Source organism: Crinia signifera, chromosome 11 (assembly GCF_055691185.1).
Source record: "Crinia signifera chromosome 11, ASM5569118v1, whole genome shotgun sequence".
Taxonomy (NCBI): Eukaryota; Metazoa; Chordata; class Amphibia; order Anura; family Myobatrachidae; genus Crinia; species Crinia signifera.
The window spans coordinates 116,247,305-116,264,361 of NC_139227.1; the positions used below are offsets into that span (position 1 = coordinate 116,247,305).

The 17,057-nt window shown below is 47.3% G+C and overlaps 2 protein-coding genes across 5 annotated transcripts in view; one reads left to right on the forward strand and one right to left on the reverse strand.

The window, feature by feature from the left end:
• NDUFS3 (NADH:ubiquinone oxidoreductase core subunit S3) overlaps positions 1–8,046 on the reverse strand; it is a 30,861-nt gene extending 22,815 nt beyond the window's left edge. The window contains exons 1-2 of the mRNA XM_083164361.1: positions 7,889–8,046; positions 3,432–3,491 (exon numbers count right to left, since the gene is read on the reverse strand). Coding sequence (XP_083020487.1) covers positions 3,432–3,491; positions 7,889–7,937 — 109 coding nt within the window. The 5' untranslated portion in view covers positions 7,938–8,046. The remainder of the gene's footprint in view (positions 1–3,431; positions 3,492–7,888) is intronic.
• On the forward strand, positions 7,914–16,106 carry KBTBD4 (kelch repeat and BTB domain containing 4). Of its 4 annotated transcripts, none has more exons than XM_083164360.1 (4): positions 7,914–8,055; positions 9,807–10,439; positions 11,383–11,489; positions 14,227–16,106. In XM_083164360.1, exons 2-4 carry the CDS (start codon positions 9,836–9,838, stop codon positions 15,085–15,087), a joined length of 1,572 nt encoding a protein of 523 aa, XP_083020486.1. In that variant the 5' UTR covers positions 7,914–8,055; positions 9,807–9,835; the 3' UTR covers positions 15,088–16,106. The 4 variants fall into 4 exon arrangements, with proteins under 4 accessions (XP_083020486.1, XP_083020485.1, XP_083020484.1 ...); XM_083164359.1 differs by having other exon boundaries at positions 8,013–8,075; XM_083164358.1 differs by lacking the exon at positions 7,914–8,055 and adding an exon at positions 8,072–8,168.
• Positions 16,107–17,057: the final 951 nt, after the last annotated feature.

Below are 17,057 nucleotides of genomic sequence, written 5' to 3' on the forward strand. Positions count from 1 at the left end.
TAGGGCCATTGGAGGTGTAAGTAGTGGGGAATTTAAAGTTAGTGAACTGAGGCGCGGAGGAAGCCATAAAATGGGTTTCCTGGACCGCCACAACGTGTGCTTTCACCTTTGTTCGGTGAGTTAAGACCCTTAACATTTAAGGATAAGACATTAACCATTTTTTAATTGAATTTGATGTATGCTATCAGCTAGCTTGTGGTCTATTTGTCTGTGTAGAGTCGAGGAGGTGGGCCAATCGATGTAATATAGTAAGGACCGTACCTTTTGGTTAGGTGGGGGAAAAAAACAGGGGTAATACGGGGGGGATTGAGAGTACCATGTGGGTACTGCTAGACAAGGCCACCTTAGGGGGTGGCACATTTAGGAGGCGTGGAGAGAATATGCGCCTCTGTCATTCTCTGGTTGTTAAGATTGTGTTGGGTAAGATTAGTGCAAATTGGTTTTCTTGGAAACTTAGACAACTTTAGTATAACGTACTAACCATAAAACATTAGTAAAATATTCTTATAACAATAATATTCCTGTGTAACTTTCCTGGGTAGCTTTCCAGGTATCGCCATTAACTAGGAGCATATCAAAAGGAAACATAAGGAAGAGAAAGACATCTGTACCGTCAGTCCGCCCCTTTTCATTACTAATCAATCGTGGGATGTGGCAGTCGGGATATATCCCCGCATGCTCGTCGGGTGCGGGCCAACTGCGCAGATACCTTACATATCTCTTAAGTGTACATTACCAAACTTTCAGAGTTAAAACGTGACTAAATTCAAAGGATATACTGTACACCGAAGTGCTCTCGGTTCATTTCGCCGTAAGCCAGTCATTATTTAGTCTGGGGGGTTTTGAAGTTGCTGCTGCGATGCCATCTAGGTTCCATTTGACGAGAAGTTTTATGCCATCTTCTGGTGTCGTCACTACATCTGTAGAGCCGTTGCGCCGTATTATCAGCTTGGTGGGGAATCCCCATCTGTATTGAATCTCGGCTTTTTGCAGAGCTCTGGTCACTGGCAGAAAAGTGCGTCGGTGGGCTATGGTAGCAGCCGATAGGTCACCAAAGATTTGGAGGGGGCCCAGAATCGGTGATGCTAGGTCTTTGGATCTCGTAGCCCGCAGTATTTTTTCTTTGATATGGTAAAAGTGGAAGCGCATGATAGTGTCCCTTGTCGCATCTTGGGGGGCCGATCTGGGTTTAGGGAGTCTATGTACACGGTCCAATAGTAAATCTTGGCTACTTGCTTCTGGTAGTAACTGTTTGAATATTTTCGTTACATAATCTTCTAGCTCTAGATTGGACACCGATTCCGGTATTCCTCTCACTTTGATGTTATTCCGTCTTGATCGGTCCTCAAGTTCCCCCACTTTATTCCGTAAGGATGCCACTTCAGCTTGTAGCTCGTCGTGTGAGGTGAGTAGGTCATTATGAGAGCCGACTATTTCCTCACATTTGGTCTCCAGATGATCCGTTCTTTGGCCAATATCATCGATTGACTGCTGGCAAGTCTGCAGAGCTGTTTTAAATTCTGCCGAAATGTCTGTCTTAAAGGAGGCAAGGAGTTGCTTCATTAGGCCCACCGTCAGGGGGGCATCATCTCCCATGGCCGAGACGTCTGTCTGTGAGTGTTGTTTAGGATCAAATGGGGTTGAGAGAGCCGAGAGTTGCTTTTGGTTTGCCGCCGCAGGTGGGGCTGACAGTCTTGTGGACGTCGGGGAGGCTTGAGCCTTGAAGAAACTCACTTGTGAGGTGCTAGGCGTTTCTTTTTGGCGTTTAGCTGGCATACTAAGCTTTGGGGATCACCCGAATTAGGTCCTAATGTGGTAGTCGTTCTGTGCACAATCTTTGTTTTACATAATGACAGAGGCCAACTTGTATATTACTTCATGGTGATATTTTGATCAGCGTATCTCAGAGAAAGTCTCGTGTGTATATTAACTGGAGCAGCAGAATCCAACGGCACCGATGTGGTTGTCGTTTCTCCGTTCCCTGATAGTGTTAATGTGCAGCGGGCAGATTGCTTTGAGCCGTGAAACTGTGACACCTGAGGCTAGAGCTCCTCACTGGGGATGTTATTTAACTTTCTTAACTCCAAATTTTTCTGGTGGTGCAGTTGCTTTTTTGGACCACTAGATGGAGCCCCCGGCTCATATATCTTCACTTGTAATTATAGCAATAGTTATGATTTCTTCAGTTTGGGTATAGCAGTGTTCTTTGACCCTTTATTTAGCTGGTGGGGTCTATGAATGAGGCTTTATTATGAGCTCTGTGTCCTTTATGTAATTATTCTCAGAGTCTCACTATGCTCACTTGTTTGATATTTTGGGTCCAGGCTAGGATTCTGTTAGGTCCCTGCGTTGTAGGGGGAACCCTGGGTCACCCCTGGTATGCTTCCTCTTATTTCTTGAGGTGGTGGCAAGTGGGTTGTGGGCTGCGCTGGTAACAGGGCTGTCTCTGGCTGGGGGGAGATGTAGATATGGCGCTTTGTTATGTGGGGCTCAGCAGTGGTTAGATTGTGGGATATCACCGCTGTCTGACTGGGGAGAAGGGATGCTGGCAGCACCTTACCTCTCCATGTAATGTGTCCTCAGCACGCCCTCTGAAATGATGTGCGTCAGCGTGCTGCCGTCGTCTGCTCCAAACTCGAGGTGCACCAGGCCACAACCCGCAGGAAGGCAGGAGGCCCTCCCCGGCTCCGCAGCCGGTGTCCAAGTGCTGTCCGGCAGGTAGGTAGATCAGGTCTGGCTGTCTGGGCAGTGGGTCTCCAGAAGAGGAGTGGCACAAGGGGCAGATGAGAGATGAGCCTGGGCAGTGGAATCAGGGTCCGGGTCCCTTGCTCTGATCCCCAGCATCCAGCCATCAAGTTTAATTTTTAATGTACATTTGATTAGTTGACAACACCTTGCTATAAACAGTCTTTATTTCCTGCTCATATGACATGACTGGAATAGTGTTATGGTGTGAGAAGGAAACCGCAGACTGAGAGTTATATGTTGGAAGGAGCAGGGCCCTCAGCAGCACACTGTTGTAATGTGATGCCGCTGTCTTGCCAATGGGGGAACATGGTGCTGTCAAACTCATCACTACATGAAAAACTAAAGCGCGTCAATTCCGCTTGCTTTCATTTGTGCTTATTATATAGGAACTCCTCATTAAAATAAGAGTTCCACTTTTCCGACACTATTACACAAAAAGCGGTGGCATGTGATCTGGTGTGAGCCAACTAGCTCTTTACACAACCTCGCTCTTTCTGACCTTAGGTGAGCGCTCTGGAGAGTTTAAATACCAATAACCTTCACTCCGATTGGTTGCTATAGATAACACCTCTTGTCGGCATTAGAAGCTTTAACAAAGAGTTTTATACTAATGTAAGTGATGTAGTGTTATGTGGCTCAGCGGCTGCTTGTTCCTGCAAATTGACAAGGAAGAGGGAACTTACGTTTGGTCTCCACTGTGGTGGCCTCACACCGGACTTGTGGCTGCACCTGCAGAACACGGGCTGCAAGACAGAAGGGATGCCATTAGTCCCCATGCATTTGTCATCCTGAACCATCAGATACTGTACACCAAGAAGAGATTTAAAAACATATCTGGTACTTCTGTACTTTCACGGCGCCAGCATGGCGCCGCGCGTGCGTTCTTGTGTTGAATGGGAGTAAGGTACGCAAAACGTTCTACAATTGAAACATTACCTGGGACATGTGGGACATGTGAATCATGGACTATTGCCTTTTGCCTTCAGATATGTGGTACTTCTTTACTTTCACGGCGCCAGCATGGCGCCGCGCGTACTTCCGGGTTACGCTCGCCACTAACTAAGTAAAAAAAACTAAGTTAACGCCATGCCAACATGGATAGTTCATACCTCCACTATCCATGTTGGCATGGAGTTGATTTTAATTAGCGTGGCGAGCATAGCGAGCCACCGAGCCTGCAGCGTGGGCGAGCGAAGCAAGTCCCGCAAGGGGACTCTGACGCGCGGCGCCATGCATCGGCTTGGCATCGGCGGCTGGAAGCGGAGGACCCGGAGATGTCACAGCGTGAATGGCTTGTACTCAACGTCTACGTCAACCCAGGAACGCCCCAACGCGTTTCGTCAGCTTGTGACTTCGTCAGGAGGCTGACGAAACGCGTTGGGGCGTTCCTGGGTTGACGTAGACGTTGAGTACAAGCCATTCACGCTGTGACGTCTCCGGGTCCTCCGCTTCCAGCCGCCGATGCCAAGCCGCTGTGCCGTTCATTGATTGTGGACTTCTGCCGTGCTGGTTTTTATATTGCTACATACCTGCATTCTCTATCCTACATGTATGTGAGCCTGTTATTATAGTAAAATTTGTACTTTCATACTAGCTCACCTGTGCGCTGTTTTTTCCATGCATGTTCCTACCTTTTGGCGTTTGGTGAAACACCTAACGGATCACAGCTGCACTGCATGTTTCATTGATTACGGACAGACCCTTTCCATTCTGGGACTCTTTAGCGCAAATATGGATTACCTGTATGTATGTATATATATATATATATATATATATATATATATATATATATATGGTACTCTTTACCTAGAAGGGCGCCAGCGATTGAAATCGCGGTGATCGGGGGTAAAAATCGCGGTGATCGCGGCCATCGCGGGTAAATCGGGATGACCGCGATGACCGCGATCACCGCGATTTTCCCATAGGGAACAATGTTAAAACGGCTGATTGACCGCGATTTTACTGTTAAATGCCTCAATGGACCCGATTTGGGGCCAAATAGGCCAAATTAACCCTTAAATGCCCCCCCACAATCCACGCCAACCCGAAGCGTGGCGAGCGCAGCGAGCCCGCGAGGGGCGGCGGTACGCGTCCTCCGACCTTTTCATGCCCTACTATCCACTAGGGCGTGGTGTGAGAATATAATAGTGTGGCGAGCGCAGCGAGCCACCGAGCCCGAAGCGTGGCGAGCGCAGCGAGCCCCGCGAGGGGCCGCGGATACCTTCACAGGTAGACGCGTCCCCTCGCGGGCTTCACAGGTGTCCGCGTCGACACGGACACCTGTGAAGCCCGCGAGGGGACGCGCATAAGTGTGAAGGTATCCGCGTCCGCTCGCCACGCTTCGGGCTCGGTGGCTCGCTGCGCTCGCCACACTATTATATTCTCACACCACGCTCTAGTGGATAGTAGGGCATGAAAAGGTCGGAGGACGCGTACCGCCGCCCCTCGCGGGCTCGCTGCGCTCGCCACGCTTCGGGTTGGCGTGGATCGTGGGGTGGCGTTAAAAATTTGGGGGGGCATTTAAGGGTTAATGGGCTCTGTGGCCCATTTAACATTGATTCCTATGGCCAAATCGGGTGGATTGAGCCATTTAACAGTAAAATCGGGTCCATCGCGCCTTTTAACATTGATTCCTATGGGAAATCGGGAGCATCGCGGGTACATTTATGTGCGGCCGCGACGCGACCGACACGATTTCAAAGTTTAACATTGGTTTCAATGGGAAATCGCGGGCATCGCGTCGGTCGCGTCGCGGCCGCACATAAATGTACCCGCGATGCCCGCGACGGGCGCCCTTCTAGGTAAAGAGTACCATATATATATATATATATATATATATATATAATAGCAAACAGTTCAAGGAACAGACGCACTCACCGGACTTCTTTTCTCTGCACTTTTAATCAGCATGAATAACTTCAGCAAAACATGACAGTGGGTATGGTCAACGTTTCGGTCCCTCCAAGACCTTTGTCAAGACCCCTTCTCCTGTCTCCAACGCTGATGGAGACAGGAGAAGGGGTCTTGACAAAGGTCTTGGAGGGACCGAAACGTTGACCATACCCACTGTCATGTTTTGCTGAAGTTATTCATGCTGATTAAAAGTGCAGAGAAAAGAAGTCCGGTGAGTGCGTCTGTTCCTTGAACTGTTTGCTATTTTGTATGAAGCACCTATTGGATTAGGGCTTCTGGACTGACACCCCGGCTGGTGTGCTCAAAGGTGGAGAGTGCTATCCAAGACGGATGTATATATATATATATATATACATACATACATACACATATATATATATATACACACACACACCTCACAGTGTAATGCGACTAGTTACTACTACCTGTACATAACTGTGCAAAAATATGATTATATAAATTATATTTTTTGAGCCAAAGACTTTTGTGGCCTGAATAATTTATCAAGTTACAATTAAGATGTTTTCCTGACTGTTACAGAATGTTATAAAACAGACCCACAATTATTATACTGTATATAAACATCACCAGTTTAGATATTAACATAAAACCACCACAACATCTGGGACCTGATCGGATACCTCAACTCAAGCACAATGGTATTTTTAGGCAAGGATAATCAAATGCTTACACAGGCTCCACTGAGCAAATCCAAAACCCATCCTGCATAGGGTCAGCAAGAGTTCTGCGTCTTTGGCAGTGACCAATCATGCAACCTTCTTTCATTCTTGTCCATTTTGCCCCTCTCCTATCTGATAGAATCAATCAGTGTGTAATTTTCACAATGAGCAATTTTCGCCCGTCTAAGCGATTTTCCCGGGGATGGATGGCTTTCTATAGCAGGACGCTATGGAAATCCATCCACTCCGTCGCTCATCTGCTGGTAATATCAGCAGATAAGCGACTGGTGATGATGCGGGAGCGCGCATCAGCACTCACCCCTGGGCCGTACGTACGGTCTGTCTTTTGACATGAAAGCAGCTCAAACGGCAAAACTGAGCTGCTTTCAGCTCATAATCGCCCAGTGTGTATGCTAATTATTTTTATCCCAATTAGTGGGGGTCTAATGGGACCACCAGTCCTGGTGTGCTCTCACTGGGAGGGTGAATGACGTGCCCGAATAGACTTTTGGTAGTACGTTGGATGTAGTTTGCGCCATTCAAAACAAGCCTGTTTACAACAGCACAACCTATTTTGCATTCCATGCAGCCAAGTGTTGACATGCAATAGAATATATAGCAGACTAGCTTTCAAAGCATTTGCTTTGAGCGGAGGAAAGGAAATTAGGGTACTTATGTATTATCTGGACTCCCATGTTAAATGCACCCCATTTTTTCATACCCCTACTATCCAACTACGCATTGAGTTGATTTTATATAGTGTGGCGAGCACACGCTTCGGGCACGGTGTCTCATAAGAAAAACGGAAGCCCAGATATTACATAAGTACCGAAATTTGTTTTGAGCGGGCTTACTAGTAGATCTATAATAACTATGGTAGTATTTGAGATGCTATGTGTAAATTGCTTTTTTCCCCCTTTTTAATAAAGGATGACATGAAAACAGCTTCTGTTGTGACAACAATGGACCTCACTATGGATTAAAATCAATGTCTATGTATAAGTGATGGACTTTGCCAAATATATGGTAGTATGTCAATGTTATTTTTCTATACCTTTGATCAGGTAACCGCCAGTGTTTGCTGACTGTACGCAAGCACACTTTATTTGTCTTTTTTTACTCTCCACTGGATGCAATGGGTTAAAGGCATTGGAGACAATAATGCTTCCATGGGGATATGTACTAAGCCCTGGCCCCCAGGAGAGATTTAACAAGTGAAACCAGGCATGTCCAAACTATGGCCCTCGAGCTATTGTAAAACTACAAGTCCCATCATGCCTTGCCACAGTTTAAACAATTTATTGTAAGATGTACAAATAATAATAATAATAATAATAATAATAATCATCTATTCAGAGCAGATGTCATGCATCTATTAAACTGGCTGTCATAGCATGCTGGGACTTGTAGTTCCACTACAGACCGCCACTGAGCCACACAAGCTTGCCTAGTCGCTGTTGTGGCTGGCAGTGCACGCTGGCACTTGTAGTGCTACCTATATCCCGGCTGTGTCCCGGGTGTCACCTGCCATGGCGCCTCCCTCTCACCTCTCCGGAGCAAGCCCCGGGCTGCCCCCCGCACTCCAGCCAGCATCATTCCCCCCCGATCCGGATAGACAGCAAGGGCAAGCAGGGCAGCTCTGACGTCACCACCTGTGTCAGGTCCGGCTGACAAAGCGCTCCGGGTAACTTCCGGTGCGCGCAAGCTGGAGAAGGTGAGTTCCGGCTGTAGAGGGTAAGAGAGGAGCGGCAGCAGCTGGGGGGAGACTGAGGGAGGGAAACACACCAAGCCCCTCACCTAGAGCCGGCCAGAGTCCCTGCACACGGTGTAAGGGCGCTCAGGAAGAGTTATATGTGATCCATAGCCATAGTATAGTGATACTGAGTACTGCTCAGCATGTGCCCCTGTGTGTGTGTGCTCTTCCTACCTCCCACTGTATGTTATCCATGTTCTCATGTAAATAATGCCACCAGGCTGCACAGCCTGCCCTCACCCCCATCATCCTAACTCTTCCCTACATTGTGGTAACACTCTGGTTCTGCTTTGCCAACTTATTTCCCAATTGCCTTCATCTGAGGGCTGGGGAGAAAACAAGATGTCTGTCAGACAGTCAAAGAGAACCAGATTGGTGGTGGTGGTGATGTCACACTATCATCTAATGTGTTTGTGTGTATATATATATATAAAATGGTACTTGTTTTCTAGCACGGCGCCCTTCTTGGGTCATCGCATACCTCAAGTTAAGGTAAGCGATGGACGCGACCGACACGATTTTTGGGCTATGTTTAGCCTTTTTCCCGACAATTAAAAAATCGCGTCCATTGCATGCCTTAACTTAAGGTATGCGATGCGACTGACGCGATTTAACATTTTGCATTGTATTCAATGTTAAATTCCTATGTAAAATTGGATCCATTTAATGCCATTATAATGTCATACAATGCAACCGATGCGATGGACCCGATTTTACATAGGAAACAATGTTAAATTGCCCAATGGACCCGATTTTGATTGTATACCCACCCTGATGGGTAATTTGTATGTGAAATGCCCCCCCATTGTTAACGTCACCCCACGATGAACGCGAACCCGTAGCGTGGCGAGCGCAGCGGTACGTGTTCTCCGACCTTTTCATACCCCCACTATCCACGTCGGCGTGGAGTTGATTTTATATAGTGTGGCGAGCGCAGCGAGCCCGAAGCGTGGCGAGCGGACGCGTAGTACCTGTGAAGTAATGCGCGTCCCCTCGCAGGGCACGCTGCGCTCGCCACACTTTGCGCTCGCCACACTATATAAAATCAACTCATATGGGTGACTTGTAAAACCCCACCCAAATCTAACTCTCTCTGCACAAATAACATCTACCCCACCTGAAGTGCACATGGTTTTGTCCATCTAAGAAGGAATTTGCCAGAAGGAGTGAACCAGAATAAGGCCCTCAGTCTTTTGACCTACACATTCCTAAGGCTGGGTGCACACACTATGCCAATGGTCCGTCGACAGAGCTACAGATTTGGTAAGCATACACACTTACCAATCAGCCACTCTGATGCAGACGCCACAACTGAGTGGGCATTTTAATTAGCCCCGCCCAGCTGTGATGTCCGTCGCTGTAGCCAGTTTATGGGTGACCAGACCACCGATAGATCTGTAAGCTGTGCTGCAGGGCCGACATGATCTGTCTATGAACACTGTCCTTCAGACATATCGGGTGTACACACCCGCCGACCGGGGTGTACCCAGGCCTAGACCACTTGCAGCTTGAGGGTCAGATCAGAGACTTTCATGTGTCCAGTACAGTAGGATATGAGAACCCGTTCTGTATCTCGGAAATATCTTTCATACATTGTGTAAATTCTGTAGCCGTGCCGTTTGGAGGTTGATGTAGGGTACAGGGTTCTCCTGGCCTTGATGACTAATCATGCCGTATAGGGTACAGCTTTTCACGTTTTGTACATCTTCCAGGCACCCAACATTCAGACTTGTTACAGAACATGGACCCTTCAGAGGAGGCCGCCTCTCAGAACTTAGCAAGCACCACGGAGGAGAATTATTTTGTGACGTACACATTTACAGACCGCTCTCACAGCAGCCGCGTGGCACAAAGCATCATGAAGCTGTGCATGGAAGAGGAATTATTTGCCGATGTCACTATTCTAGTCGAAGGAAAAGAGTTCCAGCTGCACCGGTTGGTCCTTTCGGCTCAAAGCTGCTTCTTCCGCTCCATGTTCGCCTCCAATCTGAAGGAGGGACGTAACCGCGTCATCCAGCTGCAGGACGTAAGTGAGAGCGTCTTCCAGCTGCTGGTAGATTACATTTACCACGGGACGGTGAAGCTGCGGCTGGAAGAGCTGCAGGAGACGTATGAGGTGGCCGACATGTACCAGCTGATGTCTTTGTTCGAAGAATGTTCCCGCTTTCTGGTGAGGACGGTGCAGGTGAAAAACTGTCTGCAGATCATGTGGCTGGCGGACCAGCACAGTGATACGTCTCTCTACACTGCGGCTAAGCATTGCGCCAAAACACACATGTCCCAGCTGTGTGACACAGAGGAGTTCCTCAACTTACCTCTGCGGTTGCTGACAGACATCATCGAAGGTCAGTTGCCTGAGCGGTCTGGCAGCGTTAGAACGATGTCCAGTGGGAACATATTATATATTATATGACCAATATGAAATGGTTGCACTACCATTCTGTATACATGCAGCATAATGGAGGAGGTTGGTGGGGTACACCACTTGGATCAATTACAACGTTCACGGTGTTATCCAGAATATTGACATTCCTATCATTCGCATCATTATTTCATTGTATAGTCAGTAGTAAAATGAGAATGTTTACATGAGCTTAAGCAACCCGAAGAGAGACATATAATTACTATGCTCACAGGGATATCCCATTGGGCAGCCAGTCCTAACATTAGAATGTTCATTTGGCCAGACTAAGTCAGTGGTTCTCAAATTCGCTCCTCAGGGCCCCACACAGGTCATGTTTTCCAGGTCACCCGGGAGGTGCATTGTATATCACTAACTGTCACATTTAAAAAAAATTCCATAGGTGACCTATTTATTTATTAGCAGTTTCTTATATAGCGCACACATATTCCGCATCGCTGTACAGAGAATAGTTGAACATTCACATCAGTCCCTGCCCCAGTGGAGCTTACAATCTATATTCCCTACCACATGTACACGCACACACAGACATTTCTAGGGTTAATTTTTGATGGGAGCCAATTAACCTACCAGTATATTTTTGGATTGTGGGAGGAAACCGGATTACCCGGAGGAAACCCACGCAAGTACGGGGAGAATATACAAACTCCACACAGGGCCATGGTGGGTGTCGAACCCATGACCTCAGTGCTGTGAGGCAGTAATGCTATAACCACTACACCGTGCGTGATGCCCAGACCTGGAAAACATGAACTGTGCGGGGTCCAGGGGTCCGAGTTTGAGAACCTTTGTAGTAGTCATTCACTTGAATGTTCAGTGCAGACAAAATGATTCCTAGTCTGGTAACTGTTGTCCTTTCCATCTAGATGGAGTTCCCTGCTCACAGAAGCCAACCATAGCTATCAAAACCTGGATCAATTACAATAAGGAAGAGCGGGAGGAATACTCGGAAGTACTTCTTTCTAGCTTAAAGGTAAATTATCTTTTTATCAGACTATGGGTGAGATTTAGTGAAGTGCGATTTTATTGCACTTTCAGAAATCACACCAAATCGCACTTTTTAAAATCGCATAATTGGCCCGATTTTCGCATATTTAATGAGATGCGAACTTGCGGGAAAAAAACCTGCGATATAGTGCGATTTTTAGTCATGAAAATCTGCACATTTTCAGACATGTGCGATTTTGGTTAAAAAAAGTAAAAAAAAAAAAATTGCGTCTGGTCCCCCCTCCTGAGCATAACCAGCCCCAGGCTCAAAGAGCAGGTCCGGGTTTCATAAAATCACGGGGCAGAACAAATAGGGGTCCCCAGGATTTTATAAAACTAGCACCAGGCTCAAGGGCCGGTCCTGGTTCCCAAAATTGGAGAACCACATGTCCCAGCATGCGGGGCAATAAAGGGCCCACTGGGACTAGTAGTCCCCCAGCAGTACAAATAGTTAAAAAAAAATACACACTTACAGTTCAACAATACAGGCCATGCATTCCAGCTCACCTGACTTGATAGAAGATCGGTCCCTTTCAGAAGAATCCATAGTGGGGTACCTGTAGAAGCAAATTATACTCCCCACGCTGATCTTCGGGGCTTCTCCGGACCCCTGCAACGCTGTCCGGTATCTAAGGGCGGGTTAGTTTACATCTGGAGCTCTGCCCCCAGACCGGTACTTAGCCCCGCCAGCCAATCATGGTCTGGAACCTTTACTAAAAATCGCATCCCATAATTTTGCAGATTTGTATACTTTTTAATGGGAAAACATCTGGATGCGATTTTTAGTGTTACTAAATATTGCACCTTTAAAATGTGCGATTTTAATTTTTTTTGCCATAAATCGCATCCTATAAAATGTGCGATTTTCGGAAAATGACCGAAAACGGACGTTTTTTTTGCGAAAGAAAATCGCACCCTATTAAATGTCACCCCATGTTTCTGTAATCTATATTACAAAATGACCGGATCCGCGGCTTGCAGCAGTTTTCATAACTACCCTAGTGTCTGTTTGGTTTTATTATAATTCTTCTTCTATAGTAAAGCTGAGCAAATGGGGATTGTTAACCCCTTGAGTGGTGGGTTTTGCTGGGGCAGGACAAACTTACCAGGGCAGGTTTGTCTTACCCCAGCAAAACCCACCACAGAGCTGTGGGCCACCCCCCGTCTCTCCCACCCTCCTGTTGCTCCCCCTCATCTCTGCTTCGGTGATCGTACGCCGGAGCTCCTGTGCCCTGCCGCTGCCCCAGCAGCCGATCATAACACGTGGCGTCTGCTTACTAGAACTAATGGGGGCAGGGGAGCTCCGGCGTACAATGGCCCGAGAGGTGAGGGGGAGTAATGGGAGGGGAAAGGAGAACGGGCACTAGGGGCGTGCCCTGACAGGTGGTGCAACACTGGCACACACCTTGATCCTAGTGGTATGCCCAGAAATGTGCCAGGACAGCCCTGCTGCGGCAGCGCAGCTGAGCCAGGAAAATTTCTGAGCATGTGACCATCACATATACGTTACATAAAGGGCCTCATTCAGACCGCATATGCGCAGCCTAGCGAACAGGTGAATGCCACCCGACCGAACAATAGGCCCCTCGGCTGACTTTTATCTTGGCTGGAGATGGCTGAATGTGAGGTGGACGCTGACTTCATGTTGCGTTAGCCACTCACCCAAAGCAGACATGGACACATGTGTGTGTGCAGGAGAACGCCCAGTGTTTTAATGGGCAGGCCCAGCCCCCTGCCCGCCCACTTCCCACCCCTCCTGGAGCAAACGGCCCGGCAAGTGTGAAACTCACCAATACTGTTAGCTTCCGGATTTTTTCCATATTCCGGGACCATCAGGAACAAGGACCAATTTGGCCTTTTCCGAATCGGCCCCAAAGTTGAGATTATCCAAATACAAAATACAACACCAACCTCAGAGAAGAATTCCTGCAGAATCTGTTTATATCCTGAAGTCGTATTCAGTGGAATTGTGCAGATCCGTCCCGGCTTCTTTTTGCTTCCGTAGATTCTACCCCCACCTGCTGTCTGCAGCTCAACAGCCATCTTTAAAATTAAACTTATTGAACATGTCTCTACTTAATGGCTAGTTAACATTGGCTGTAGTCAGGACCCGGAGGTGACAGCGGAACGTTCTAGCATAGTGCCTTCATGGCTTCACTACTTGCAGTGATAATAGCAGATCTTTGCTTCTAGAACTGGGGTAGCCAAACCGCTCCTCAAGATCTACTAACGGTCCACGTTTCCCAGACCACCTAGCTGGTGCACAGGTGTAGTCATTACTGTCACATTCCCCAGATCACCTAGCTGGTGCACAGGTGTAGTTATTACTAACGGTCACATTCCCCACATCCCATAGCTGGTGCACAGCTGTAGTCATTACTAACTGTCACATTCCCCAGATCACCTAGCTGCTGCACAGCTGTGGTCATTACTAACTGTCACATTCCCCAGATCACCTAGCTGGTGCACAGGTGCGGTCATTACTAGCTGTCACATTCCCCAGATCACCTAGCTGGTGCACAGTTGTAGTCATTACTAGCTGTCACATTTTCAAACCTGCTGCATTCATTCCTACTATAGATCCACAGGTTGTCTGAGAAACATGAACTGTTGGCAGATCTTGAGGACAGGTTTGGCCACCCCTTATCTAGAGCAACAGTAAATAAAATGCAGACAGTGACTGTTGCAATATTTATGTTTAAATGTCTGTTTTGTCTTTTAAGGAAATTGGGGAGAATGTGCACATCTACCTGATTGGGAAGGAGGAGTCTCGCACCCACTCTATTGCAGTCTCTCTACACTGTGCGCAGGATGACTCTATAAGTGTAAGTGGGCAGAACAGCTTGTGCCACCAGATCACAGCGGCCTGCAAGCATGGCGCTGATCTGTACGTGGTGGGAGGTTCCATCCCCCGGCGGATGTGGAAATGTAACATGGAGACCATGGACTGGGAGCGGTGCGCACCGCTTCCCCGAGACCGCCTGCAGCACACGTTAGTGTCTGTCCAAAGCAAGGACGCTATATACTCTCTCGGGGGTAAGACGTTACAGGACACACTGTCTAACGTGGTCATTTACTATCGAGTACCGGACAATGTCTGGACAGAAACCAGCCAGCTGGAGGTCTCCATCTCCGGAGCTGCGGGCGTGAATCTTAATGGGCTGATCTACCTGATGGGCGGGGAGGAGAATGACCTGGACTTCTTCACAAAGCCCTCACGTCTTATCCAGTGCTTTGACACAAACACTGAAAAGTGCCACGTGAAACCCTACTTGTTACCTTTCGCCGGGCGAATGCACGCAGCCGTACACAAGGACTTAGTGTTCATTGTGGCAGAGGGAGACTCGCTCGTCTGTTACAACCCACTTCTGGACAGCTTCACGCGGCTCTGTCTGCCCGAAGTCTGGAGTTCCCGACCGTCTCTCTGGAAAATCGCCAGCTGCAACGGCTGCATTTACGTTTTCCGAGATCACTACAAGAAAGGGGACGCCAACACCTTCAAGCTAAACCCAGCCACCTCTGTGGTGACGGTGACCAGCGGCATTCGCTTCTTGCTGACCAACCTGCAGTTCTTGTTGGCGTGAGGCCTACTCTGGAACGTAGGAGCTGGAGAACGTGGAATCCCTTGGCCAAGTCACTCTAGTCTGGCCAGAGAACCTCCCACCACCTTACAGATGCAGGAAGAAAAAGGTCATAAACTGCTCTGTAATACAACTCGACGGGACCATCAACTTAATTCAGTGGGCTTGGTGCACCATAACAGCCAGCTAAGTGTTCTGTCGACAGCATTGTTCTTTGTTACATGCTGCTATATCTATGCTTAGATTTCTGGGTTTGTGTCTAGGCTTTTTTGCCCTAAAAACACTAATCTCCAGGTTTGTAGATCTCTCCTCTGTCTTGGCTCACTAAGTCTTTAGTGTTGATGATCTTTAGTACCCAACGAGCTGAGTAACACCACAGTAAACAGTTGTATTGCTACAGTATGTACAACTGGAAGTGTGACGGTGAATTTTTTTTTTCTAAATAACATTGGGCCTTATTTTGGTTCATTCTTTCTGACAAAATCCTTCTTAGATGGACAAAACCATGTGCACTGCAGGGGGGGGCAGATGTAACATGTGCAGAGAGAATTAGATTTGGGTGAGTAATTTTGTTTCTGTGCAGGGAAAATACTGACTGCTTTATTTTTACACTGCAATATAGATCTCACTTTGAAGTAAAACCCCACCCAAATCTAATTCTCTCTGCACATGTTACATCTGCCCCACCTGCAGTGCACATGGTTTTGCCCATCTAAGAAGGATTTTGTCAGAAAGAATGAACCAAAATAAGGCCCATTATACCCTTATATGAAATCGGTCTAAATTAACTTTTATAATTGCCTGATCACACATAATTATTTTTTATGTTCAAAGACAATTGTCGCAACCTTGTATTCAAACTATATATTATCAAACTCATGGCGTATATCAGCTGAGATAACGCCTGTGCCATCATCTGTGGGATATAGAACAGCTCACTTTAATGCTTTGTTTAAAGCCATGTTTATATATTTTTTTAATTATAACTTCCTGTCAGAATATAAGGAGTAACTTACTATTTACCATGTTCCTTTCTTTGTTTCTTCAGGCTGCTATTTCTGATTCATAATTTTGCATTATGGGCTACCATGGTGACCACAGTCACGTGATTCAGTGGGCAGAGAGGCTTTGGCACACCCCTTTGACCTCTGTGTGCTGTATAGTGTAAAATAATCACCTTCCTCTCTTATTCTCTGCCTTCAGATGGCATGCTGAGAGATGTGTGTCTGTGGCAGACATATTTTGTCACCTCCTGGTAGTTTTTCATTAAGAGATAATGATTTGTATAAAGAAAGCCATAATCATTGCTTAAAGGGTACTTGGTAACGAAATAAAAAAACAACAACAAATAAACAAACCTATTTGGGATTGCTGCTTTAAGAAACGTAGTACAGTACTTATTTTGGAAAAGTTCCATAACCCATAGGAATCCATAACCTATTTGCCATCATTGGTCTCGTTTACACTGATTAAAGCTGATATCGGATCTACCAACAGGTCATGTTTTCCAGATCCCCTAGCTGGAGCACAGGTGCATTCATTACTGTCACAATTTGAAACCTGTGCTGCATTCATTACTAACTGACACATTCTACAGATCCACACGTGGCCTGGAAAACATGGGGTGGTGGTAGCTCTCAAGGAACGGTTTGGCCACCACTGGTTTACAGTATACGTTACACGGCATCCACCCTCCCTGATGAGCCTGGAGCCACCCAGGGGCTGAGCAGTTTCCCTGCAGTAATTTGGGTGCAGAGAGCCATATGACTGGGGGAGAGGACTGCCCTCCGCCTGCTTGTCCTCTGCTCCCTGGCCGTCTACTAGCCACCTGTGTAAGCTCACCTGCACTTCTCCATCCTTGGAGAGGCACAGCTGCTGGAGGCTCGCATGTAGAGGCTGTCCACAGGTACACGGGGGGTATTGGAACTGTTGCTGGATGCTTACAGCAGAGCATAGAATTCTATATGTATTGT

Excerpts from the sequence above, each read along its gene's own strand:
- KBTBD4 (XM_083164357.1), top strand. The coding sequence starts at position 9,324 with ATGCCAATGGTCCGTCGACAGAGCTACAGATTTG. Across the intron at positions 10,440-11,382 it reads GCTGACAGACATCATCGAAG|ATGGAGTTCCCTGCTCACAG; the intron begins GTCAGTTGCCTG and ends CTTTCCATCTAG. Across the intron at positions 11,490-14,226 it reads TACTTCTTTCTAGCTTAAAG|GAAATTGGGGAGAATGTGCA; the intron begins GTAAATTATCTT and ends TTGTCTTTTAAG.